General features: G+C 60.3%; 1 protein-coding gene across 4 annotated transcripts in view; it reads right to left on the reverse strand.

Annotated features, from left to right (window-relative positions):
• The window catches only part of Notch1 (notch receptor 1), a 39144-nt gene that overhangs the window by 11661 nt on the left and 671 nt on the right, over positions 1–26812 (reverse strand). For 2 of the 4 annotated variants that reach the window (XM_063244117.1, XM_063244116.1), the window contains exons 1-19: positions 26502–26616; positions 25817–25892; positions 10393–10655; positions 9777–10115; positions 7721–7843; positions 6903–7136; positions 6622–6777; positions 6334–6519; positions 5990–6103; positions 5290–5403; positions 4872–5105; positions 4674–4784; positions 4168–4360; positions 3698–3843; positions 3474–3587; positions 2009–2128; positions 1584–1736; positions 580–808; positions 277–478 (exon numbers count right to left, since the gene is read on the reverse strand). In XM_063244117.1, coding sequence (XP_063100187.1) covers positions 277–478; positions 580–808; positions 1584–1736; positions 2009–2128; positions 3474–3587; positions 3698–3843; positions 4168–4360; positions 4674–4784; positions 4872–5105; positions 5290–5403; positions 5990–6103; positions 6334–6519; positions 6622–6777; positions 6903–7136; positions 7721–7843; positions 9777–10115; positions 10393–10655; positions 25817–25892; positions 26502–26601 — 3207 coding nt within the window. In that variant the 5' untranslated portion in view covers positions 26602–26616. Of the gene's footprint in view, positions 1–276; positions 479–579; positions 809–1583; positions 1737–2008; positions 2129–3473; positions 3588–3697; positions 3844–4167; positions 4361–4673; positions 4785–4871; positions 5106–5289; positions 5404–5989; positions 6104–6333; positions 6520–6621; positions 6778–6902; positions 7137–7720; positions 7844–9776; positions 10116–10392; positions 10656–25816; positions 25893–26501; positions 26617–26812 lie in introns of those variants that run through there. The other 2 variants (XM_063244119.1, XM_063244118.1) reach the window with 1 other exon arrangement.

Below are 26812 nucleotides of genomic sequence, written 5' to 3' on the forward strand. Positions count from 1 at the left end.
GCTTTGTAAAGTGGTGGTTTTTGCAAGGAACTTCCACACAGGTGTTTAATGCAGACACCCCACTTCTGTAAGAGCACATTTCCACTACATTCCTGCAAGACCATCTAGCTCCCAGCTGGCTCGGTGGGCTGCCATCAGACCTGAGTGCTATCTCCACCTACATATCTTGTCTCCTTCCAGGCAGCGTGAGCAGTCTCTCCCGAGCCCAGGCCTTCCCACCAGCCCAGGAAATGCCCTCCTCCGGCCCCTCACCAGCACCTCCACAGATCTGCTCACCTGGCAGTTGAGGCCAGTGTAGCCCTGTGGGCAGGTGCACTTGTAGGTGCCATAGCTGTCTTGGCAGGTGCCGCCATTCAGGCAGGGCCTCGAGTCACATTCGTTGATATCGTGCTGACAGTAGCTGCCCGTGAAGCCGGGTGGACACAAGCAGGTGAAAGAATTGATGCCATCCACGCAGGTGCCGCCATTGAAGCAGGAGCTGGAGATGGGCGGGTGGCACAGGAGAGTGAGGGTGAGAGGCCTGTGGCCTCTGCGTCCACTCCGTGCCCGCCTGTACCTGCATGCTACCCGGGCCCGCACCTCTCTGTGCAGTCAGGTGTGTTGTTCTCGCAGTGGATGCCGTTGAAGCCCGCAGGGCAGGTGCACGTGTAGCTATCCACACAGTCAGTGCAGTTGGCACCGTTGCGGCAGGGGCTGCTGGCACACTCGTTGATGTCCTCCTCGCAGAAGGCGCCCTGGAAGCCGGGCAGGCAGTCGCAAAAGGCCGTGTTGACGCCATCCGTGCAGGAGCCCCCATTGTGACAGGGGTCTGAGGGAAACAGGAGGGCGAGACTGATGGTGGGCACTGCCTGCGTCATGGGGACCAAGTATGTAGGTGGCATGGCCCCACAGGCAGGCTGGGTACCCCAGGGAGGGGTCTGTGGTCCTGTTCCTCTCCCGGGGTTCCAGGCCAGGAAGGAGGGAGTTTTAGCAGCTCAACAGACCAAGTAAGAGTCCAACAACTAGTCTTTGTCTCTCCCTGCTGGGCGATGCCAGGCCAGGCCCTCAGCTTCTCGTCATGAGGTACTCCACCAGTGAGCTACAGCCCCAGCCTTTTTTACTCTTACTTTTTCTTTTCTTTTTTTTTTTCGTACTGGGGATCGAACTGGCAACCTCATGCTTGCCAGGCAGGTGCTTATACCACTGAGCTAATCCTCAGCCCCTTTAAGACAGGATTTTGCTACACTGCCCAGGCAGGACTTGAACTATCTCCTTAAATGCTGGCATCCCAGGAGTGCGCCTCTGTGCCCAATTTAAATCTCAGTGTGCCACTGGCACAGGCTCAGAGTCCTGCCTCTTGGCGGGGCTGGACTGGGACTAAGATTCAGGCTGGAGCACAGGTGGGACCCTGTACCACTGCTGTCTTGGGGGAGAACCACACAGGCTCCATGCCCCTGCTCCCTCCCGGGACACAAGCGGACCAAGTCTGGGCTCAGCCCATTGGGGTCCCCTTGGTGGATGCCACCTGGGCTGACTGTCATCAGCTCAGCCACTCTCCTGTCTGACGCAAGGCTTCCAGCCACGGCCCGGTGATGGACACTCACTGGGCCTGCAGTCATCCACATCGGTCTCGCAGTCCCGCCCCGTGTAGCCGGCCTGGCAGTGGCACCGGTAGTCTCCGTTAGTGTTCTGACACGAGGCGCCGTGGCGACACGGGCTCTTCACACACTCATTGATATCCACCTCACAGGTCTGCCCTGGTTGGGGGAGAGATGGCTGGCTGGTCACCCATGGCCTCTGCCTCTGGGCCTCTGCTGCAGCATCCACCCACAGTGCCTCTCCCCTGCCCCCAAGGGGCGTTCTTGGTCCCAGAACCACCCCCCGCCTCGCCCCAATTTAGGTACAGAGGCACAGGACAGGAAGGCCAAGGCCAACATCCAGCTCTGCAGCCTTCCTGAGTTTGGGGCTGGCAGGGACCCCCAGGCCTCCCCACTCCTGCCCAGCTCAGTGGGCACCAGACCAGCCTCACCCTGCCAGCCGCTGGGGCAGATGCAAGAGAAGCTTTCGTAGTCCTCGGACTCTCTGCATACCCCGCTGTTCTTACAGGGGCTGGGGGCACACGGGGCCAGCACCACCTCACACGTGGTTCCTAGGGAAAGACACTTGGTGAGCCCGGGAGCTGACATCACAAGCAGAGCCAGAGAGTCTGCTGGTCACACCAGCCAGCCTGTCCAGGGTGAGCACCCACAGCTGGCCCCCAAAAGAGGCACACAGAGAGGACCCACTGGATCCTGGACCTGGGGAGCAGTAGGTGGGGTGCAGAGAGGAATGACGAGAACAAGCTGGTGGAAATCACCTCTCTTGCCCCCATGAGTGGCACAGCTTGGGCCGCATCCTGCTTTAGGTGCCCAGGGGCAAGACAAGCGCCAGCACAGGCTCCCCAGCAGGGTAGGAACCAAGCTGACCTCACCTCCTCTGTATCCCTGTGACAAGAAAAAGGCTTTGAGCTGTCTACAGCTCTGAGTCACAGGAGGCCAGTAAGAAAGGCTGTGCAGAAGGAGCAAGGTGTGGCACCAACATCCCAGGCACATCCTGAGCATGAGGTTCTGTCTCAGGCTCTCAGACTGGGTAGGGACCCGGTGACAGCCACAGGGGGCCATGTGCACCAAGATGGCTCCCACAGCCCAAGTCAGCTTCCTGTTGACGGCACAGGGCCAACCCCGGAGGAGCAAGGAAGCAGTATCTTCCTTGTCTCCCATGTCCCTGGCCTGCTGGTGTGACTTTCCAGGCCCTCTATCGGTTTCCACGGTGACCCAGCCAGGCAGGAACTTCACCAGAATTTCCGACAATTGTGCAGAGGAAGCAGGAAGAGGGTAGGCAGGAAGCGGGTCAGCACGGCCAGTCCTCTCGCCCGCCTGCTATCAGGGCGCCCGGCCACTTAGCGTCTTTGCTGACCAACAGAGACAAAGTCCAGGCCCCTAACTTCGGTCAAAGCAAACATCTCCCTGGCCCCAGGCCGTGGTGTCATGGGAACATGGCACCCTCACCCCACCGTGGCCCAGGCAGCGTCTTCTGCCCACCACCTGAGGCTGCCTTGCACATCTCTCAGACTGGAACCCATCTGCTGAGACCCCCTTGGCCACACCAATGGCAGGGGCTGCACACTCTGGGAAGTGGCTCCTGCCTTGCTCAGTGCCAACAGAGGGCTCCTTGTTCTCAGGCACAAAGAGGCTGCCGTCAAAGGGATCTGTCAGGCCTGGCGGGCAGGGAGGCTTGCCTGGCCCCCAGAGATGATGGGAGATCATGGGGACTCCAGCCACATCTGGCCTGGGCACCACTTTCCAACAGTCACACGGCCTCGCCTCTGCTGCAGGTGCCACCGGAAGTGTCTGGGACACACCTGTCTCCGTCTGCTTGTCTTCCAACCCCAGGCCCAAACGCATCCCCGCAGCCAGAGCAGCCTCTAAGCCCACCGCAGAGCTGCTGGACCGCACCTGTGTAGGGCAGCAGGCAGTTGCACTTGTACCCGGCCACGTCGTCAATGCACGTGCCCTGGTTCAGACACGGGTTAGATGCACACTCGTTGATGTTGGTCTGGCAGTTGGGGCCTAGAGAGTGGAGGGTGGTCAGTGTGTCGCCTGGCCCGAACTACCCCACCCCGCCAATGCCATCACCCGAAGATGCACAGATCCTGCTGCGCCGGGCCTGGCCTGCTCACCGCTGAAGCCCTCCCGGCACGTGCACACGTAGCCGCTGGTCATATCCCTGCAGGTGCCGCCGTTGACACAAGGGTTTGACTCACACTCGTTGTTGTTGATGTCACAGTTTGTCCCGCTCCAGCCCGAGTCACAGTCACACCAGTACCTGGAGGAGCGACCGTGCCCCCGGTCAGCACGAGCTGAACTTTGTCATAAGGCGTCCATCCACAGGGACCCAAGCGCAGCAGTGCCTGCCTGGCCCGACATGGTGGCAGGAGCCCTGACCCCCCAGGTGCAGGACAGAGCCGTGCAGAGCCCCAGTGGGGCCTCAGGACACGGGACCACAGCCCGAGCCCCTCCCACACTCCCGAAGTGGGACCTGGGGCCAAGCATCAGCCCTCTCTGTGCCTGACAACATGCATGGCTCCTCCCCAGTGACACAGGAGCGCTCGGGACAGACACCGTAGTCTGGACCGTGGCCCCGACCTACCCGTTGAGGCTGTCCTGGCAGCTCCCGTGTATGCAGGGGTTGCTGCTGCACTCATTGACCTCAGACAAGCAAGTGGGGTCATGGTAGCCCTCGGGGCAGCGGCAGGTGAAGCTGTTGATGCCGTCCTCGCAGGTGCCCCCATTGTGGCAGGGGCTCCCCGCACACTCGTCGATGTTGATATTGCACATGCTGCCTGTGAGGAGGGCCGGGTCTCAGAGGGCTTCTATTCCCTGCTGCCCTGCAGGCTGAGACAAGCCTCAACCTCTGATGACAAGGACGTGGAGTCTGATGGGTCGAGAAGGTGCTCAGGGCACAGAGTGTGGCAGCCCCTCCCAGCCTTTGTCTCTGCTGTGGTTAGCCCAGCCTGGCCGCTCAGCAGCCGGGTGCCAGCAGCAGCCTCCGCTAGTCCTAGTCTTCAGGCCCCAAAGTCCCACACACCAGCCTGCCAAGGGCTCTGGGGTAGCAGTGTCCCTGCCCTGGGCTTCACCTGTCCCAGGGCCGCTCACCCGTGTAGCCTGGCTCACAGGCGCACTCATAGCCGTCAATCTTGTCCAGACAGGTACCCGCGTCACAGGGGCTGCTGGCGCAGTCGTCCAGGTTGATCTCACAGTTGGGCCCTGAGGGTGTGGTGTCGCAGGGCAGTCAGCTCTGGTCTCACCCACCCTACCCACCGCACCTGCCCGCCCTGGACCCTAGATGGACACCTGTGGTCCCCTTGAGGCAGAGGCATAGGTAGGCATTGTCGCGGTCTTGGCAGGTGCCCCCATGGCGGCAGGGCTGGCTGGCGCACTCGTTGATGTTGGTCTCACAGTGGTGGCCGGTGTAGCCTGGCTGACAGAGGCAGGTGAAGGCAGCAACGCCATCCTTGCAGGAGCCGTAATGGCAGGGGTCAGGGTCACACTCGTTGATGTCCACCTCGCAGTGTATCCCCGTGTAGCCTGTGTCACAGGAGGGCTCAGAGACAGCTGTTCTGTGGCCACCCCCACTTGGCAAGCTACAACCCAGACCGAGCCCCAGTGCCAGTTTGGGGAGGCCCCAGCTGTGTTTTACCATGATCCTGGAGCACGGCAGAGCCATGATCCTGGTCCCTCTCACCCCTGCCTGCAATGCCCCCACCTGTACCTTCTGTGCACACACAGCTGTAGGTGTTGGGCCCATCCAGGCACTTGGCACCATTCCTGCAGGGCGTGCTGGCACACTCGTCCACATCATACTGACACAGGTGCCCACTGAAGCCTGTGGGCGGAGAGGACCGGTGTCACAGATGGCCAGTGTCCCCAGCCAGGCTCTAGCCCAAGCTCGGCGCTAGACCTCAGCTTTCCCCTCTCCTCAACCAACTGCTGGGCAGTGGCCAGTGGCCTTCATCCCCAGAGGGGCCTATTTTCCAAAACCCCTGATTGCTATGGCAACAGCTATAAGGGCTATAATGGGGTTCCCATCACTTGCAGGAGTCTGGGGCAGCTGATTTATATCTTGAGAGGGCCTTGGCCAGTCCTGGCCCTAGGGCAGGTAAGACCTCTTTCCACGTCCCATCCTGGGGTCCTTGAAGGCCCCTCTATTCGTCACACCTCACTCTGACCTCCCCCAGCACCTGAAGGGACGCAGCCTCCCCACCATGGGATGTATGGCATCCGAGTACCCTTCTCTCCAGCAAAGAGGGGCTGTACCCCACCAATGGGAAGAGGGCCTTGGCCAGTCCTGGCCCTGTGCTTCCTGTGTCCAGCACCTTTGGTGCTCCCAAGATAAGATGCCTGCCTCCCGGGAGCCCAGTCCCCCCGGAAGAACAGGGTGGGGCAATGGCGCAGGGCCAGGCTGGACTCACCAGTGGGACACTCGCACAGGAACTCGCTGACTCTGTCCAGGCAGCGCCCGTTATGCAGGCAGGGGCTGCTGGCACACTCGTCTGTGTTGACCTCACAGTACAACCCCTCATAGCCTGCGGAGACAGCGGGACATCCAGACCACTGTGGCATCCTTCTGGCGCCCAGGGCAGCTGCATCCACCTGGCCCTGGCCTGCTCCCTCCTGTGCTCTGTGGGGCTGCCTCGGTTTCCCCCAGTGACCCTGGAGACTATAGCTGGGGTGAGGCTTGTGGATGGGGAAGAGATGCGGCCAGGAGGCTCCCTGGGTGTGCAGACCCTGCCCCCACATGACCCCACCGCCTCACCAGGCATGCAGATGCACTGGAACTCGCCGATCTGGTCCAGGCAGGTGGCATCGTTCTGACATGGGTTGGAGATGCACTCATTGACATCGATCTCGCAGCGGGGGCCGCTGTAGCCCTGCAGACACTGGCACTCGAAGGAGCCCAGGGTGTTGATGCACTTGCCCGCGTGCTCACAGGGGTTGGCACCTGTAGGCAGATGCCAGTGAGGTGCTGCGCAGGGCACCCTGGCCTCCCCCGGCCACCAGGAGCCCCCCGCATCCCGTGCATGGGCCCTGCATGGGAACCTACCCAGTGCACATTCATCCACGTCCTGGCTGCAGGCTGGGCCAGTGTACCCTGAGGGGCAGGTGCAGATGGCCTTGCCGTTGACAGGGTTGGTGTCACAATTGGAGCCCTCGTTGCAGGGGTTGCTGATGCAGGCGTCATTCAAGTGGCACAGCAGGCCTGGTGGCACAGCAGTGGTGCTCAACGGCACTGCCCTCCCTGGGCTGGGCCCTTCTATGTGCCACCCAGGAGGAGCCCCACATGGCCCTCTTGAGCTCCAGGACCCCATGGCTGGGCCCTCTCACCCGTGCGGCCGTGGGGACACTCGCAGTAGAAGGAGGCCACACGGTCATGGCAGGTGGCCCCATTGAAGCAGGCAGCGCTGGCACAGTCGTCAATGTTCTCGCTGCAGTCTTCACCCGTCCAGCCATTGACACACACGCAGTTGTAGCCGCCCTGGGTGTTGTGGCAGGTGCCACCGTTTTGGCAGGCATTGGGCATGAGCTGACACTCGTCCACATCCTCTGTGCAGAACTGACCTGTGGGGCCAGGAAACGTCAGCCCCGATGCCACCCCAGAAGCCCTCCAGGACTGGCTCTCCCCCTGAAGCTGGCACCATAGAGAGAAGTTATCTCACTGTGCTGCTCACCAGGGACTGCCCTACCTGTCAGCCTCCCCAGGGAGTCCCAGAGGGCACAGCCCACATCTGTCTAGCCCAGCATCCCCATGGCCAGCCCAATAGGCTCCTTCTGAATGTCTGGCTTTCCATTCGCCCTCCGGGGACCCAGTCAGCACAGGCTGCATCTGCAAAGATCTACAGTGGGTGCTCAGGTGCTGCTCCCAACAGGAGCCATCCCATACTGTCCTTCAGGCTCTCTAAGCCTGACCCCTGTGCCAGCCCCTGGAAGGCAGCCCATGCTCCCACCACCAGATCCCAACCCTGAGCACATGATGTACCACCCAGATCAGACCCCCACCCAGCACTTTAACCCCACCTAGCCACACTTCCCACTAGCAACCCTGCTCAGGCCACGCCCCCATACAGCTTGTTCCCACCCCACCCAGGCCACACACTCTCATACACAGCCTGCCCTCAAGGCACAAGCCACAGACACCTTCTCACCTGTCCACTCTGGAGGGCAGCGGCAGTTGTAGGTGTTCACGCCATCCACACAGGCGCCCCCATTCCTGCAGCTATTTCCCGGGCAGTCATCCACATTGTCCTCGCAGTTCTGGCCAGTGAAGCCTGCCAAAGGGGCCAGAGGTCAGCCTCTGCCCTGGGAGTCCTGGTCTGTCCCTCAGTGTTGGCATCTCCAGTTCCCCTTGGGCCCATGATGCCCTGCTTGGACCAGAAGGGCTGTCCAGCTCCGGTGCTGGACCCTATAACCAAGCAGATAGTGCCTACACCCACAGGTGACACAGTCTTCATTGAGCACTCGTAGGGGGTGAGGGGATGGCTAGACAGACAGAGGCCCAGGAGTGTCCGGTCTGGAAAGTGTCACCACTACCCCTCCTGCCTCCCAGGCTCTCAAAGGCTCTGGAAATAGTGCCAGTGTGTTGGGGATGGCCACAGACACTCGCATCTTGGGGTGCATTCCTGGGGCCTCCAAGCTAGGCAAATGAGTAGCCCTCCTCAGCCAGGAGGTGGGGGGCCTGAGCGCACAGAGTTGGGGTGGCTCCCCTCTTCCCCAGCAGTTCAGGGCCACCTGGAGGTGCAACCCAGCAGCTTGGGTGCCAGGGCCTCCTCAGCAGCCGGTTAGCTATTAATCCACTCAACTCCCTGAATCAATGATCAACCCAGAAAGGCAGCCGGCAACAGCCCAACCTGCAGCCAGTTACTAATTAACACCCCACAGGGATGCCTTTGAACCCTCCTGCCCTGAGAGTGTGTGCCTCCATCTGAGACCCCATCCCACCAGCCACATCAGAGCCAGAGGCCAGGAAAGCCCCAATCGCCAATCAGACACTGGCTGGGGCAGTATCTTGATTTGGATTCAGGGTTCAGGACCTCAGATGTGTCCTTGAGCCTCAGAGGGCTGGGCAGGGACCAGCACGACTCCACATCCCAGCCTGGGCCTGGCAGGTTCAGGTGCTCCTGCAGCTCCTCAGGCGGGCACCTAGGTGTGGCAACTGCTTGTCTGGCTTGCGCATGGCCTGGGCTGAGTGCCATTGGCGGGTACCCCAACTGGCCCTTACCTGAAACAGCCCAACCTGGCACAAGGTCATGGGTGTGGCCTCATCAGAGGTTGGTCCAGCCCTGCATACAGCCCCAAAAGCCACCTTTCCCTCCCTCATGACCCTCAGCACCCCAGCTGTCCACTGGGCACCTGGGTCCTTGCCCCTCACTCCACGAGGCAGGCTGGCACCAGTTCTGCGCCTGGGGTCCTCCAACAAGGCCACTGCTCCCCTAGCCTGTACAGCAGCCCCTCAACTCATGCAGCTGACACAGGTCCCTGGCTTGGTCGCAGGACCACCAAGAAGGATGGGGCGTCAGGAGCAGCATGTCTCACACACTCTACTTGCTGACGGCTTTTCGGAAGTGCAAAGCCTGGGCAGGCCCTGCAGGTTGTGGGAGCAGCCAGCTTCCCCTTTGCGAGGGCTGGGGCGCCCCAGGATGGTGCAACACTGGGTTCACCTCTAGGGCAGCTGAAGCCATGTACCCCAACATCCCAACCCCAAGGCCTTCCCTACCTAACTGCCACTGGTGCAGCTGACAGACGAGGTTACAGGAAGTACCATTCCAGGGAAAGTGACATGCATCCAACCCAGTCCCTGAGACCAGGGGAGCCTGGGTCGCATAAGCCAGGCCCTCCCTCGGCAACAAGACATCCCAAAACTCACATGGATTTTAGGGAACTGGGGTGGGGGTGGTGCAGAGCAGCCACAAAGGGCGCACCCCCCACTATGTGGGGACCACCCAGGGAGGGCACACCTGTCTCAGAGACCTGGCAGAGGGAAGGAGTTCAGCAATCTTGGGTCCAGGGCCAGGTCTCAGCAGACCACAACCCTCGGCAGAAAGGGCCTGGAGTAGGTGGCACATGAGCCAGGGCCCTGGCCTCATGCCTACCTCCTAACGGGCACACCCCCCATCCAGCCCGCTTCCTTTGCATGCCCCCCTCCCAACCCCTGGCCCCTCTGCCCTTTGGTGCCCACTCCCGTGGCCACTGGGGCTGACCTACCTGGCAGGCAGGCACATTCATGGGTGGTCTCCCCTGTGGGGCGGCAGGTGCCCCCGTTCTGGCAGGGCGAGGGGCTGCAGGGCACATAGGGCAGCTCACAGTTGCTGCCCATGTGCGTGGGGCGGCAGGCGCAGCGGTAGGAGCCCACCTCATTGTGGCAGGTGCCCCCGTTCCGGCACAGCCCGGGTGTCTGGCTGCACTCATTCACATCCTGCCGGCAGGTGGAGCCATGGAAGCCCGGTCGGCAGCCGCAGATGTAGGTGGACTCAAAGGGCAAGCAGTGGCCACCATTGGCACAGGGGTTGGAGGCACATGGGTCAGCCTGCTGGCACGACTTCCCTGGGGGTGGCAGGGTGAGGGGTCAGGTTGGCCACCACACACTCCTTATGATGGCGAGGGACCCATCGGGATCAACCAAGGCTATGATGGTCATCTTTCCACCCTTAAGGGGCCAAGGGCCCCAAGAGTCCAAGTGACCACCCAAAGACAGGACTAGCAAAGGGGACAGTAGAGTTGGGCCCTGGCCTTCACAGGGTGGGCATGCAGGTCACATGGCAAGCTGGTCCCCAGGGACCTCTGTGGCTGTGGGGGCCTCAGCCCCTCCCCCCCACCTCACCTGACCAGCCTGGGGGGCAGCGGCACTTGTACTCTGTGAGCGTGAGCAGGTCACAGGTGCCCCCGTTGCGGCAGGGCCCAGAGAGGCAGGCGTTGTCCAGGGGTGTCAGGCAGAGAGGCCCGGAGAAGCCCAGGGAGCAGCTGCAGGTATAGTCCACGGTGCCACCCTGGTCCACCATGTGGCAGGTTCCGGCGTTCTTGCAGGGTGCACTGAGGCAGGGGTTGGGATCCTGGCATCGCTGGCCCACGAAGTCCCCGCTGCAGCTGTTGGGAGGCACGCAGGGTGTTAGCTCCCCACAAGCCCCCCATCATGGCCTGGCTGAACTCGCTTCCACTTGCCAGTGGGGCTCCCACCCCGGGAGCCAGGCACAGGCCCCAGAACCGGGCTGGAGGGCCAAGGGAGGGCAGAGGCTCCTCGGAGTGCGAGGTGTTCTAGAACCAGACAGAGAGGGATTGGGAGATGGGACTGCAACCGCTCGCCATGCTGGCTCACGCCACCGCAGTCGGTGCTGTTATGCAAACTTCAACTCCACAGAAAGAAGCAACAGGATTGGTAATGGGATTAGCAGAGGCTGGGGTGCTGCGGCAAGAACAGCTTGGGGTTCAAGCCCTGGCAGTTGTGTAGGTGTCCACCACAGAGGGCAGGTGCGGCCTTCTAGGGAGCGAGGGGGCTGAGCTCTGTCAAGCCCAGGCCACCTGTGAGGCCGCCCACCCTCTTCCTCTAGCTTCTCTGTGACGAATAGTGTGCGGAAGAGTTCATGGTCACTTCCACGATCAAACCGCAATGCCCCAGCAGATGTGGGAAGCAGTGTGGGACTGGTGGCCCCTCTGCGCTCCCTGCCACTATTTCCCCTCTGCATCCAAGTTTTCATGGCACACGGCAGCTAAGAATCTTACAGCCCGGGAAATGGAAGTACTGAGAGGGCAGTCCCCACTGGTCCTGTGCCACCCCGGCACATCATAGTCCAGGCCCTAGCATAGGCAGACAGGCAGGGAGGCACCTGCTTCCAGGCTGGTCTTACGTGTTCCCTGCGGGAACAAGCTTGGCGTCTGCCACCCACCCCCCAGCTGCCTCAGCCACCTGCTGGCCCAGCCTCCAGAGACGTCCATAGATCGCTGGCCTTGTCCGATCCAGGCCTCATCCCCTGGGGGCTCTGGGAGCAGCCAGGCATCACTCTTCCCACCGTAGAAGCCTCTGAGGCAGAACATGCTGGCCTGGCAGGGCCACAGCGGGCATGCAGGGGAGGCAGGGGGAGGAGGCCATCCCCCACCTGAGTCCCGTCCTGCCCTCCCAAGCCAGCATGCAGACTGACACCCCTGCCCTAGGACCACCTCATAGCACCAGAAGCTATGACTGCAGACTATACCAGAGCACCCCGGACCCCATGCTGCTCCCAGGGATCCTGCCCCACAAACAGCAGCTCACTGGCCCTTGCTTGCCTGCATCTTGGCAGCAGACTTAAAACCCACAGGTGGGGCAGTTCCAGGAGCACTTGGGGGCAGTTCTGGGGTGGGGGTCCCACGGCTCAGCAACAGGGCCACCCTGGCCCCAGAGGCCTGGAAGGCATCTGTGTTTCCTGAGATCTTTCATCCAGGGCTGAGCTTGGGTGGGGAGGATGCAAAATGGCCACTCTGGCTGACCATCTGTTCCCAGAAGCCTAAAGTCCCCAACCAACTGGTTTAAAGAAAACAAATTGCCCAGCCCCTGGGAGTTCATTCAGGGCCTCCCCATGGCTCCAGCCCAGCAGCATGGGAAGCTGGGGATGTGGGCGGCCCCAGAGGGGGAGGCTTCCCATGTGGTCTCTGCGTCACACATCCCCCCCCAAGCCTGTAGGTCCTGCAGAGTGGGTACAGGCACAGCCCTCCTGCACCAGGATCCAGTTACAGCCAGCCCAATCGGGCTGCTGGAGCCTGGGACCCGCAGGCTGGGCCGAGAGTTCAACTCCTCCTGCATCAATGCCTCTTTGTGAGGCAGGAGCTGGCTGCAGTTCCCTTGGAGAAAGGGCTTTTTTCTTTCTCAGCCGCTGACGAAATCAACAGGAGGTGGGAGCAGGGACAGAGCCCGATTGATCATCAAAGCTGGGTCAGAAGCCGCTGTCCAGGACTCGCTGGACGCATATTGGGCCCCTAGCCATGCAGGCCAAGGCCAAGGCACCAAGAAGCCCACTGGGGTAGGTGAGATGCTGCAGGCCCACCCTGCTGCCCAGAGCTTTCACATGGCACAGCTCTTGGTCCCTGGTCCTAGCGGGTCAGCCTCAGGCCTCAGTCCCTGCCAGATACTTTAAGGAGAGGTCACTGAACACTGCCAAATGGTCCTGACCCTACAGCCACAGCATGGTGCCCTCTGCACCCCACAGGGCCCCCAGGTGAGGACCAAGGAACCTGCCTGACTGGACATAGTCAGGATCAGCATGGGGAAACATGCTCAATAAATCAGGCCTCAGCAGCATGGACAAAGGGCGGCCAGAGAGCAGGTGTGCCCGTGGAAGGACAGCTGCTCCTGCGGGCGCGGCCAGCCGCCAAGCCAGAGGGTGGGGCAAGAGCGGGGCAGCCGGTAGCCCAAGCAGACTCCACATGGGGGAATGTGGCGGCTAAGAGGGCCCTTTGTCCTCCCCCACTGCCACACTGGGCTCTGGGACTCTACAGTGAAGGCATGCTGGGTAGAGGGGTCTGGCCATGCAGGTAGCTTTGAAGATGTCCCTGGGTCTTTCTTCTGTCAGTGCCTCCTCACAGCTGAGGCTGCCTCGAAATAGAGGCACAGCACCTCCTTCCCTCCTGCACTGAGTTTTCCGGGAAAGTGGGAGGGGCCTTGAGACTGCAGCTTGGCATGGCCAGGGCCACCAATCCCAAGACCTGGATCCTCACAGCTTTGGTGGCAGCCACTCCATTCTCAGCACCTGTCCTGGCAGCTGGGTGAAAGCCATGGGAATCAGCATCTGGGCTTGGCCAAGACTGTCACACCCAACAGCTGGCTGGGTGGTAGGGAATCCTAGAATGTGCCCAAAGCAGGGTCCAGCTGCAAGACCCCAGTACTAACAGCCACCCACATCTCCCACCAAGGTCAACGGGGCCCTTCTAGGACTAGAGGGGGAACTTCTCCTAAGCTTCGGACAAAACTGCCCCGTGCTCCTCCACACCTGTGGCTCTCGGGACCCACTATGGGAACCCAGGCCTGTGCCAGGTGTGTCCAAGATGGGCTCCCTCCTCCAGGCTGCCTGGACACCTGTTTGGCTGCCCCAAGCCCCACCCCCGTGGCCTGGCGGGTGTGGTACAACCTGCCGCATCCCAGCCCAAGCAGGTGAGTAGCAGGCGGCTTCCGGCAGACGGAGCCACACAAACCGTTCCTGTGCCTGCTGCCCCAGAGCTGCCGCCTGGGCTTTGTTCCCAGCTTCAGTGTTTCCACTGTGCTGTCTCCTGCCGGCCTCCCGCGCCGTGCGCTCCATAGAAATGTGACTCCCCAAAGCCTCCGGAGGCAGATGTTGCTGCGACCTTTCACCCAGGACTAATTCTAAATTGTGCTGTTTTCCTTTCCAAGCTAAGCAGCCATCTGCCACCCCCAGGGGACAGATGACAGCTCCCTCCACCCCAAAATGAGGAGGAGGGGCAGCAGCACAGTGGGGGCATTTACTTAGCTCCTGCCCTTCCTGCCTGTAAAGGGTTTAAGGGGCAGCAGAGCCAGTGGGAGAGGAAGGTCAGCTGGCCAGAACTCTCAAGGAGAGGTGACCACAGAAAGGGCCTACTGCGACTAGAGGAACTTTTTTTTTTTTGTCTTTTTGAGACGAGTCTCTCTATGCAGTTCAGACTGGCCTTGAGCTTGCTTTGTAGCCTAGGCTGGTCTCGAACTCACAATGATCCTCCTGCCTCAGCCTCCTGAGTGCTGGGATTACAGGCGTGAGCCACCACGCCCAGCCTTAACTAGAGTAACTTTTGAGGTGGGGAGAAGTTCTTCCAGGGGAGAGGTGAGGCTCATGGGACCCTCCCTCCACACAACACATCCAGCCTGAGCATTCACTGCAGCCTCTGTTTCCCTCAAGTGGAATTGAGGCATCAGGATAGTGCGCTAGAGGGCTCCAGGCCTGGGGAAGTGATGGCAGCACATGCAAACTGTCACCACCTGGGTGGAGCAAATTCTCACTCTGGCAGAGACCGGATTGGATAAGAGGTCCATGCTTCGCCCCTGAGAGTGCCACACACACAGCCAAGGGCCACACCCTGGGGCCAGCACAACACTGCCCCTGCAACCACCGGGCCAGGACTTGGCAGCGGCCCTGCACTCGAAGAGCTCACACTACTCAGACATGATGGCAGGGGAAAGTAGCAGTAAAACCCGGTGGCCCGGCCCCTCTCCCCAAAGTCTGTTTCCCCCCACAGCGCACCATTATAGAGGGTCATCCCTTCCCACACCCACCAGGATCCAGTCAGAACTTCTCTCAACACTCTGTTGGCCCCCTCCCAAGCCCTGTGGGCATGCTGGCCAGCAAGGGCATCTGGGCTCTCACTCTGCCCAAGAAACAGCAAGGACGGCCACTCACTGCCCACTCTGCCTACCTTACTATCCCTGCCCTGGCCAATGGGCATCTGTGGACTGGGCAGAAGGTGTGCAACACAAGAGCTCCTACTGAGGGGCTGGGGATTTAGCTCAGCGGCATAAGCACCTGCCTTGCAAGCAGGCGGTCGTGAGTTCGATCCTTGGTACCGATAAAAATGAAAAAGACAAAAGAAAAGAAAAAGAGCTCCTACTGAATGGGAAGTTGAGGCCAGGGCTAAAGAACAGATGTGGGCATGGATCGACCCCTACTGGGCCTTTGCAGGGTCGACAAGCCCAGCACTGTCCCTGGCCAGGCTCCTGAGGATGGAGGAGATCCTGGGGGGAAGTTCCTGGGGCCACACACCCATCTGGTTCAGACTCTCAGAAAGGCAGAGGCCAACACCAACCAGTACACAGGGCGTGGGGTAGGCTGGGTATGGACTTGGGGACCTGCTGGAAGCCCTGTGTCCCACCTGGGGTCCCGAGGACAAAGCCCAGGAGGCAAGAGACCCTCAATGCTTGCTGACCCATCCTCTTGTGTCCCAAAGAGCAGCAGCACAGGGAGCCCCAGGATCTGGCTAAGCCCAGAAGCTGCAGCCTAAGACTGCAACTTGCCACCATCTCCCAGAACAGCCAGGGAGGGAAGAGCTGTGTACTCCCCCAGCCCTGGGAGCAGGGAGGGTTTGGGGCTGTAGGGAGGTTGGAGGCCCGATGAAGGCCAGACAGTCTCCAGCCCAACACAGCAGTGCCGCAGACACCCAAGAGCAGCCGTGGACACTGCACAGGGCCAGGGCAGGTGGAGCAATCCACGGGTGACAACAGGGCCTGTGCGTCCCAGCCAGCTGGCTTTCAAGCCCAAAGGGTGGCTCCCCTCTCCTGCAGAGCACCCCAGCAGCCTCAATGGCTCAAATGCACTGAAGGGGGAAGAGGAAGCCAGCGGGAAAGGCTCGGCTTCCTCATGGGCTGGGGAGCCCTTTGTGTGGGAGAGGAGGGGACGGAACCTGCCCTCCGGGAAGCCACCTTTCCCACCACAGGGAAAACAATGCCCCACTGGGCTCATTGTGCCCAGGGTGGCTGCACGTGGGAAGTGTCTGCTTCAGCAGGGACAGAAAGCCCTCCCCCCACCTGCCACCGTCGCCGCTGTGACTTCCTGGAGATGGGACAGCCCCATGGGGGTGGACAGTGGTGATCAAGGGGCAGGGGAGGAACCACCATTTGGCTGGTCCCTCCCCCAAAGCTGCTAGAGATGTAGCACAGCCAGCATAGGGACCAGCAGCCAGTGGTCACCATTAAAGGTGTGAAAATGACTGCATGAGGGTACCCAGGGAAATCCTTTCCTTCATTGGGGGTAACGCACCACTTGGTACCCCCAAAAGATAGTCCCAGGCTGCAGGCCAGGCTAGGCACAAGTGCCCCCTTCCAAATAGCCCCTTGCAACAGACAGGGATGGCTTCAGCACCATGGAGGCCAGGGACTCTCACCTCCCAGTGACCCACAGCTGCTGCTCCGCTGGGGGCCCAGCCTTGCACCTTGCAGCAATTCAGACTCAAGGCAAGGGAAAGCAGCTGATCAGCACACACAGCCAGGCACGCAGGGAGGGCTTAATCCAGAAGTCGATCAATTAAGCCAGCAATCACTGTCTATGCTGGATGCCAAAGCTGAAGCAACCTGCCAACTTCCTGCCTCTGCCTCCCAAGCAGACGGCGAGTGGGGCTGCCAAGATGGGCCACATTGCTGAGGGTGGCCACTCAGTGTCTAGGTCTGTGTCTAGCCAACCCTGTCTGGGATGCACCAAGGCCCCCGACATCTGTCCAGCACACAGGGAAAGCTGTGCCTTATGACACAGCTGTGGCTACTGTGGGCTGCATCTCGGCCCCCGAAGTGGCTCGGTGATGCTGGGTCCACCTTAGAGAGAGGGGGAAGCTGAAACCTGGCAGGTCGGCAGGTCGCAGGGACCTCGCTGCCAGTACTTTGCAGTTGGAGGGCAGAGTAGCTCCCCTGGAGACAGACTGAGTGAGGAGGGTGCCCCATACCCCAAGCTGCCCCACCTGTGGCCTGGATTTCCCGCCTGACCACCCGATCTCCCGGCCTGGCAGGCTGGGCAGACAATGCACTTTTACATGCAGAGCAAGACTAAAACAAAACCTGGGCTGCTGCGGGGTGAGGTAGGGATATGAGGGAGGCCTGGAAATGCAGCCTCCACTGCTGCCAGAGTCACCCCAGACCCTCCTGTGTGGCAGCAACGTCACTGGGAGCCACCCTGGTACACAGTGCCCACACTGCCATCCCACCTGACTGCCTGCATGGGTGGACGTGGGCATGCGTCTGCTCACCCTGGAGCACAGCCACCGGCTGCTGAGCACACAGAAAGGAGGGGCAGCCCCAGGACACATTCTTCTGCCCACTCCCAGGAAACCTGGCTGATAGGGGCTGGCTATGGGGGACTTGTGGGACCGTCCCCGGGGCATCCTCCTGGGTGGCACATAGTGTTCTCAGCGATGGCCCCACTGCACTCAGCAGCCCCCTTCCTCCTGGCCAGTATGCAGAAGGGGGCCTCCAACAGGCGAGCAGCTAGCTTTGCAGCCCAGGGAGATGGCCAAGCCCACTGTATACCATGAGGCTCTCAGGGGCCTCAGAACCCCATAAACTGAGATGAAAACCAAGCAACTGCACCCAGCATAAGCCACCCCACCAGGAAGAAGCCACACTGCACACTTTGGATTTTTTTTTTTTTTTTTTTTTTTGTCTTTTTGATTTTTATCGGTACCGGGGATTGAACTCACGACTGCCTGCTTGCAAGGCAGGCGCTTATGCCGCTAAGCTAAATCTCCAGCCCCACACTGCACACTTTGGGGGACACCTGGGACTTCCTGGCCAGTCAGGACAGCCCGGGGGCCTCTTCTCTGTGGGGGAAGGTGAGGGAGATAAGGGCTGGCCTGGGCAGGGTACCGAATGACACACAAACCAGCCCAAACCCCTGGCTTGACCTCTAGCGGCCCACAGGACCTCGCTCGAACCTCAAGAGCTGCCAGGCAAGGTGGCAGCACATGCCTGTCATCCCAGCACTAGGGAGGCTGGGGCAGGAGGGTGTTCCAAGGCCAGCCTAGGCTACACAGTGAGTTCAAGGCCAGCCTGAACTGCATAGCCAGACCCTGTCTCAAAAAAACCAAAGTGAAAGCAAAGCTCAACAGCCTCCCCACACCCTGTAGCTGGGCTGGTCCCTGGGAGAGACCTTTCTGCCCAAGGCTACCATGCAGGGAGTAGCCCCAGCAGGAGTGCAAGGAGGCAGGCACATTCCCACGGGGACAAGGTGCAGCATGAGACCCTCTGGTCACTTGTTGTGGCCTCAGAGAGCCTGTAGTGACCATAACATGGAATAAAAATAAAGCAAACAGGCTGGCGGGAGGAGATGGGGCTTCCCCAAAGGGCACTCCCCTCATCTGTGGTTGGCGTTCCCGGGCTGGGAGGGAGGCAGGCTCACAGGTGAGTGCCGCTGAGGCCACACAGCCTAGGCCTGGAGGAGGCCAACTCCGGCCCACCACTGCCAGGCATCAACCTGGGCTGATGGAACAGGTGTGGGCAGGGCAGGTCTGGCTCAAAGCCCAAGTCTAGGGGGATTCTGGCCACAGTGCAGGCTCCACAGGCTGGAAGCCAGGACTTCCAGGGACTCAGCTGCCCACCAGCCACAGGGCTACCCTATCCCAGCCCAGCTGCCCACACTGATGGCCCAGCACAGCTGTGCCAGATACCTAGACTAGACCCAGCTCTCTGTCAGAGGCAGCTGGCCTCTGACCCCAACCCGTCTCTACACCGGGAGGTAGAAGCCACGGCCAAGTCCACTTGGAAGCTCAAGGTGGTCCCCACCCCAGGCTCGGCCCACATCCCCTCCCCATTTATCAAAAAGTCCTTGGGGTGGGGGAAAAACACAGACACTGGGAGCCCTGGCATCTCCCCCGGCCTCTCACTTCCAGTAACTGTTATTTCCGCTCATCAACAACCGAAACTGAGAGGAAATGGTGGGAGGCAGGTCCCCAGGCCCGCAGCGCAGTCCCTGACGTTCAGCCTCACCCATCTTTCCCGCACTCCCCACCCACCTTCCTTTCACAAAGACTGGGCCAGGGAGGGAGGGCTAGGGTCCGTCACCGTGCCAGACCCTGACCTGTGGCATGTTAAAGCAATACAGAGGGCCCAGGAACCCACAGCTGGGACATGCGCACCCTAGGGCTGCAGGCACAGAAGTTTCCCTAGTACACGGGGGTCTTTCCACAGCTGGAAAGTGTCACCCCAAGTGTCATCTCAGCAGAGGACAGCAGTCCTGCCCTCTCCTATCACTGGCCGTGGGTCCACTGCCCAGATGGGGTCAGTCTACCTCTCAAGCCTCCCTCCACGGGTCCCTGATGACACAGGGATGACAGGGTACAGCAGGACCTGCACCCCTCAGGCCAGGGCTGGGGTTGAGGCTGGGACTGGGGTGGGGGAAGGGGAGTTTGTTCAGCAAATCAGCAGTGTCAACAGAGGATAAGGGGGCCTTCCTGGCTTGGAAGGACAGCCACTTCTAGCACTTGACCCAGGCCAGGTGACAGTGAGCCAGGACAGCCTGATGACTAATGTTCTTAGTGACCCATGAGGGCGAGACAGCACCTGCCCACAGCTCCAAGCCTGGGCAGAAGGATACTTCTCCACTAACGCTCTTGCCACCTGACCAGAGTAGTGAGGCCGGGAGGGGTCTGCGGTGCAGAGATGTCCGAAGTGGTCCACAGGAGCAGGGTGACACCTGGCTGCAGGCTTTGTGTGTGTGGGACTTACAGGTATAGTAAGGAGGGTTGGACACCTAGTTCACCTGCCTGTCACCTGCCCCCAAACCCCAGCCCATGTGAAAGCAGGACCCAACACTCCTTCCAGGAATCTGCCAGGTCTATGGCACAGCTCCCCTCATCAGCCAAGGAATGTGGTTCTAGCAGGACGTAACTACCTGTGCAGCAGGGCCAACTGAGACCAGGTATCCATAGCCCCCCCCACAAGCAACACACACGCAAAGAAGCCATTCTAGGGCCAGAGATATAGCTCAGCAGCATAAATGCTTCCCTAGCAAGTGCTGAGTTGGATCCCCGGGACAAAAAAATAGATCAATTGGGGCTGGGGATTTAGTTCAGCGGCATAAGTGCCTGCCTTGCAAGCAGACAGCCTTGAGTTCGATCCCTGGTACTGATAAAAAAAAAAAAAAAAATAGATAAACTACGCAATTAAAAAGACTTGCTAAATTAAAAAAAAAAAATTAGGGCCAGGGATTTAAGCTCAGCAGTTCAAGTGCTTGCCTGGTAAACACGAGGTCATGAGTTAGATCCCTGGTACAAAAAAAAAAAAAAAAAAAAGAGCCACTCCACATCAGGGAATTCACCCTGGAGGGTAAATGCTGGGCTCTGTACTGGCTCGGCTGTACAGAAGGATAGCCCTCCAGGGATGGGGACAGTGGATGTGGGGGGTTGCTCTGTAGCAAAATCTTTCTCTTCCCAGAGCTCCACCCATCTCGAACCCACACAGAAAGCAGCCCCAAGTGTCAGCCCCCCTGCCCATCCCACCCTCATCACTGCAGCAATGACAGAGGACTAGGTGCCAGGACTGACGCTCCTGTCTGGCAGGAGACAAGGGTGTACTGCATGATGCCTGGTGCCTCTCACCCCAGCCCACTGAGCCCCAGGGCGATGCAGGGTCAGTCTGCATCACAGGACTCAGTACTACCAGCTGACCAGAGCTGACCAGGGACTCTGGGTGCATCCAGCCTCGCTGCCCACTGCTGCCTTGGCCTGGCAGCCCAAGTGTCCTCCACAGCAGGCCCTGCCCTAGTGCCCAGGTGCCAGAAAACCCAGGGAAGCTGTCCGAAGTTCTGACCTCAGATGGTTGAGGCTGAACAGCCTAGGGTCAGCTGGGGTGGTACCTCTGTGCAACAGGGAGTGGGGTGTCTGCTTTACCACCCACACCCCACAGGGCAACAAGTTGACACTTAGAACCCCCTCTTGCGGGCCCAGGAGTCACAGGCCTGGCTGGCAGAAGTGAGGTGGCCCTGGGGAGGGTGGGGCTGCAGCCCTGCTGGGCTCTGTGGCTGCAGAGGCAGCAGTTTCTCCAGGAAGCCATGCTGAACACCCCAGCCCACCGCACAGCCCCTCCGGAAGGTCCCCTGAGTGTACCTGGCCTCAAGTACTGTGCCCGCCTCAGGCCAGTCCCTGATGGCATCAGGTGTCTGAATTCTAGTCTCCAGAGGGTAACCTCTGGACAGCACAGGGACACAACTGAACAAGAGAAGCCAGACGCAGAGGCCACAGGCTGTAGTCACAAGAAATGTCAGGACAGAGGTGCATCAGTGGCTGCCAGTGGCTGGGGAGGGGCTGGGATGGGACTGCTTTGGGGTGGCAGAGAAGTCTCAGAACTGGCAGTAATCACAGTTCCGTGATGTCCCAAAAGTACTAAATGCCACTAACATGTGTGCTTAGTACAGCAAGTTTTATGGTATGTGTGACTCACCCCCCAAAGCCCCCCAGACTAGCCCTCAGCCCTCTGGGCCAGGATAGCACCACCTTGGAGAAGTACCTCCCCTTGCCCTCCACCTGTTTCCCCTGCCCCCTACCGGGAGGGGTGCCCCAGCCCGGGGCTCAGGGGCTCAGCATTCAGAGCCTGGAGTCCAGAACAGGCCCCAGCCTGGCAGAGCCTGCCCCGCTGCATGGTCAGGCCACATGCCCAGGCACTGCTGCCAGCTGCCACCATCGCTGTGCTTCCTGACTGTCCCACGGTCCTGCCTCACCGGGACAAAGCTAAAGGGGATTCCAGGCACTGACCCTGGAGGGGGAAACTAGGCCCAAGAGGAGACAAGGCTCTGGGGCATGGCTCGCTGGAGCTACCAGGCTCTGGACATGCCAGGGAGCCCAGGGTGTGTCCCACAGGGAGCCCCAACCTGCCTGGGAAGCCAGAGATCAGACGCTCAGACTCAGAGGAGGACCGTCAGCATGCCCTGGAGCCAGCCGCTCATTAAAGCCAGTGATGCTTCCTCCTGGGCCTGTGAAAGATCCAGAAAGTTCTGGATAGGCCTGCACAGGAAGGCTAGGCTGACGCAAGCGTCCCATGTCCCCACCCTTGTGGGGCCTCTGTACCTCTCAGCCTCAGCCTTCCTACCTGGAAACTAATGAGGAAATCAACACCTCTGGCCCTGCAAGGAGAATGGCAAACACAGGGCCACCTACCAGGGGACTCCCCATTCGGGAGGTGTCACCATTTTTGAGGAAAGCAACATCAAAGTTCAGTCACCTCTGCAAAGCCACATCCTGTCACTATTTATAGATAAGACACAGGACAGGAAAGGTTCACACCCCTCGCCTGGCCTGGCACTGCTGGGTGGGCTAGTCTGCCCTCCACGGGACCTAAGCTAGTACCCGCTGACAGGGGGCTGCCGCCTGTGAGGCAGACATGACACCCCGCAGAGATCCCCACCAGCACCCACTCCACACCCTAAAATGGGGCTCCCTTGCCCACCACCCACCCTCTTCTCCCTGAGGTCACAGCTACTCGCTCTGTCCTTTGTATTGTTATTTTCTCTCTGGAAAGTGCTAGCAGCCCCCAATCCTGGGAGCACCCGGCTCTGTCCAAGTCTTGGCTTCCTGGCCTGAGCAGCAGAGGCCCCACACAGGGTCCTCACCCAAGGGATGACAGAACCAGCAGCGCCTCCGTTCCCAAGGCAGCAGGTGAAACACGGCAGGACCAGGTGACAGAAAACACATGGCTTCTGCTCAGGCCCTCCCAGCCTGAAGAGGCGCCTCCTGCCAAGTGACTTCCCTAAGTCACTCCCCGCCTGGTTTCCTTGCTCTGGAACAAGGGGAACAGGGCCATAGGGAGCTGTGATTGCTTGGCCACCCCAGCAGCCAGCCTGGGCCTCTTTCTCTTCATCTTTTGGAGCCTGAATGGGACAAGGTCATGGGGATGCTGGGAGCCACGTCACAGTGTGCTGGGGCATCCCCACCCCCTTGCACCTCGACCTGGGAGGCTGGCTGGAACACCAGCTTATAGGCTGCATTTGTCTTGTCCCAGCACTGTTCCCCCTCTGTGCCACACTCCAGGTGCTCTAAGCACCCAGGGAAGGAAGCAAAGGCAGCCAAACAGAACCATGGGTTGGACGGGGTGGGGGCAGGAGAATCCCCAGAATCTTAAGCTCCTCCCTGAGCTGCAGAGCCCAGCAGCCCTTTTGGATTCTCTGAATCAATTCATTCACCAGCAAAGCACTCAGAATGAGACTCTGCCCACTCACAGCAGCGTGGGACACACAGCCAGCCAGCCATCCTCTGCAACCTTACACCAGACATCAACCTATCAATCCTGCACAGGGAAATTGACCTGGAGACCCAAGGTCACCTAGCTGGTGGGCAGCAGAACAGGGCTGCCTGTAGTTACAACTCAATCCCTCTGGGTTCTCTGGCCAAGAGGGCTCACGTGACTTCTGTGATTCCACACAGACACCCCCAAGATATCCTGACTTCTTGCAGGCAGAGGGAGCTGTTAGCCATCCCATGCCTCTGCCCTCAGCCCCAAGTAGCAGGTGGTAGACACACACACCCCTAAAAGACAGAGCTGCCTCCAGCTCTTACCACCCTTGGCACACAAAGGGCTAGTAACGAGGCTGGCCAGTGACCCAGCCTGCCCCAGAGGCCACTGACTTCCACTGCAGCAGCGGTCCAGGGACTGCACCCCACCCACAGGACACACGCTGAGCCTTTCCTACACAGCCACGCACTGCCTAGCCTCTGAGAAGACGCCTGCCAACAACAGAGCCCACTTTTCCAGTCCTGAGTCCTCTGCCCCATGATCGACAGCCTGGGAAAATTCCTTCTCTCTGGATGGAAGAGGTGATTCATCAGGCAGGCACTGTGACTCCACATTTCCCTGACTATCTACACAGCAGTGGCCCCTGAAAGCCAGGAAGCTTGAAGGGCTACCATCTGGAGACCACACGTCAGGCACTGAGAGAAGACAGAAGCTTTTCCCCCTCAGTCAGGAGTCACAAGGGGTGGTAACACGATGGCACAGGCCTCCAAGAGGAGCCTGGGGACCCACGAGTGTCCAGGCCCAGAGAAGGAGCTGTGCGGCCCTCCAAACTGCACTGCGCCCTGGCCGCTGACTTTGCTACTCAGAGGTTGGTACTTCTGCCTCATCTTCTGGATTCGTAGGGCCACACAATGGCCCTCTGTGGGCAGAGCTCGGCCAAGTGCCAGGCCAAACTGAGGCAGGCTTCTTGCCGAGGAGGAGGGGCATCAGGTCCTGGAGGAGGCAGGGTCAGGCCCAAAACCCTTATTGAGGGGTTCACAGACAACATCCCTGAGTTTGGGAAGCAAAGACAACCCACAGCATTGTCATCTTGTGGGCTCGAAGGGTTTTGGCACAGATACCAGAGCATAATGGAATGGGAGGGCCTGGACAGCCCGCATCCTGAGGCACAGCCCTCACAGCCCAAGCAGCATAGGGCTGCAAGCCTCAGCCTGGGGAGACCCAGCTCCAGCTCACAGCCAGGCTGCACCATCCCCAGTGGCCCAGAAGTGGGCACTCCCACCTTGCAGCCCGGTGGCCCTCCAGCCCACCCCAGCCTCTACAAAAACAGGATTCTCAGCCTGGCCTGCACAAGTCACAGGCAAGCGGCCACTGTGGCGGGGAAGGGGGCTGCGCATTCTGGGAAGCCACGCATAATTAATCACACAGCATTAATCCACCTCCCAACAATAGTCGCTGCACTTCCCTGAATCCCAGCTGTCGCCTCTGAATGGAGGGAAACAAGATTTAGGGCATCAAGCGTGAGGCTTCTGCAGAGGGAGAAAGGGCCCCCAAAAAAGAAAAAAAAAAAAAAAGCTAGTGTGCATTCATTAGCATCCCACAAAGACACAATCGGCTTTGTCCAATAAACTGCTCCCAGACCTGCTTAATTGGCTTCAGTTTGGGGAGGGAGGAGGCCGCCTGCCCAGGCCGGGCTGCGAGGGCAGGAGCATGGGGTTGTCAAGGGGACGGGCCCTCGGCAGTTGGAATGAGGGCGCGCCGCCGCCCGGGCTCGAGCGGTTCCTGTCTGTAGCCTCCAGGGGAGGGGAGGGGAGGCCCGGCCCGGGCCCAGGCACCTCCTCGGTATTCTCATCAGGGCGAGCTCAAGTTGAAGGGCACAGACGCAGCTCAGAAACTTCCCGGGGTGGCTGAGCCACAGCCAGCAGAGCTCAGATCCCAGCAGGACTCCCTGGCACAGTGGAGACGACACCCCCACATCCCTCAGCCAGTCATCGTGCCTATTTCAGAGCGGAGGACCCAGGGGAGAAAGGGAGGCCTGCTGGCAGGCAGTGGGGGTTCTAAGTGACCAGCACTGGAGCCAGACTTGGGGCACCCATACCTCCCACCACGGCAGGTGACACCAGCAAGAGCAGTTCCAACTTCTCCAGCCTCACCCAGAGCCCAGGAGAAAGTGAGGCCAAGCCAGGGTGGGCTTGGTTCCGATTTTCCCTCAAGCAGCAAAAAGCCCATCTGCCCAGAGAAGCCTAGGCTGCCTGGGGCGGGGGCTCTCTGTAAATGCTTCTGCCCCCACTCTCAAGGTCAATGGTTTCTCAGGAACTTAGAGAAGAAATAGCACCAAGGATTCCCTCCTAGGACTGCCGCTCCAGCCCAAGGTGCCCACGGAGTTCGCCCACCTCCGGCTGCAAGAGTAGTTCCACAGGCGGCATAATTGCTGGTGATTAAGTAATTGCCAGACTTTGTCCAATAAAAGTCAGCACGTGACCGCACCCGGCCATGGGCTGCCACCAGAAGACAATGGCCCAGTGTTCTGTCCCCAGAATGCAGGGGCTCTGCTCCCAGCAAAAGCAACAGGTCCCCGCGGGGGGTTACTCACATGCAAGCCTCTGTGCCGTTCAGCACTTCACACCGCCCTCCGTTCTCGCAGGTACCAGGCTGGGAGCAGCGCAGGCCTGGGAAGGCAGGAGAGAGGTCAGCCTGGACCGTCGCAGCCCCCTCCCCTCCTTAACCCGGGCTTGGGATCTGCCCCCAGCCCCCGACCCTCGGAACACTGGGGTGACTGGGGGACAGTGCAGGAAACCACTCAAGCCCAAGGGGCTTTGCACGTTTTGCCAGGGCCCACAGGGCAGGAGGGGAGCAGGTGGGTTAAGTGGCAGGTGAACAAGTCACCCTCCCAACTGGGAGGGACCGCCCAGGCCACGCCTGGGCAGGAAGAGGGAAACCGGAGACAACTCAGGCCAGTCTGCCAAACTTTGCACCCCCCACACCAGTCTGGGAGTGTTCATTGGGGAGCCGGTAGGGCTGGGACCCCTAACCAGCCACCGGGATCCTCCTGCTGTCCAAACACAGTCTTGGAAGGGGCCCGGGAGGCGGAGGCGGGAGGGGGTAGCCACACAGCTCCCCCCCTCGTGGGAAAATGCGACAGCTGCGGAGCCCGCGGCCCCTCCTGCCGACAAAGCGCCGGCCAGGGAATCAGAGCGGCCCATTGTCGCGCCAGGGCCGCCTCCAGGGACACCGGGGCTGCACCCAGGGACCTGCCCCGCCCCCGCGACACCCAATACCTGGTCGCGGGCATCTCCCGGGCAGTCCCTGCCGCGCCCAAGGAGAAGGCGGAGAGCCCCGATCGCTAGGAATTCGACCCCATTCTCGGGAAGGGATCATTAATCAAGCCCCTCCTCCCTTCTTAGGGGGCCTCGAAAACTAAGCTCCTGCGTGGGGGCGGGGACGGGGCGTCACATGGAACCCTACTTTGTGGAACAGGGCAATTCTCTCCTCCCTCCTCTGGGGAAAGAGGGGAGTCGGGCACCATTGAGTTCCAGTACCGCTCTGAAAGACGCAGGCAAAGTAATAAGCGTCCCCGAAAGCTCCTCAA

This window comes from Cavia porcellus, unplaced genomic scaffold (assembly GCF_034190915.1).
Source record: "Cavia porcellus strain 051 isolate PalLab524CR breed Dunkin Hartley unplaced genomic scaffold, mCavPor4.1 scaffold_49, whole genome shotgun sequence".
Lineage (NCBI taxonomy): Eukaryota > Metazoa > Chordata > Mammalia > Rodentia > Caviidae > Cavia > Cavia porcellus.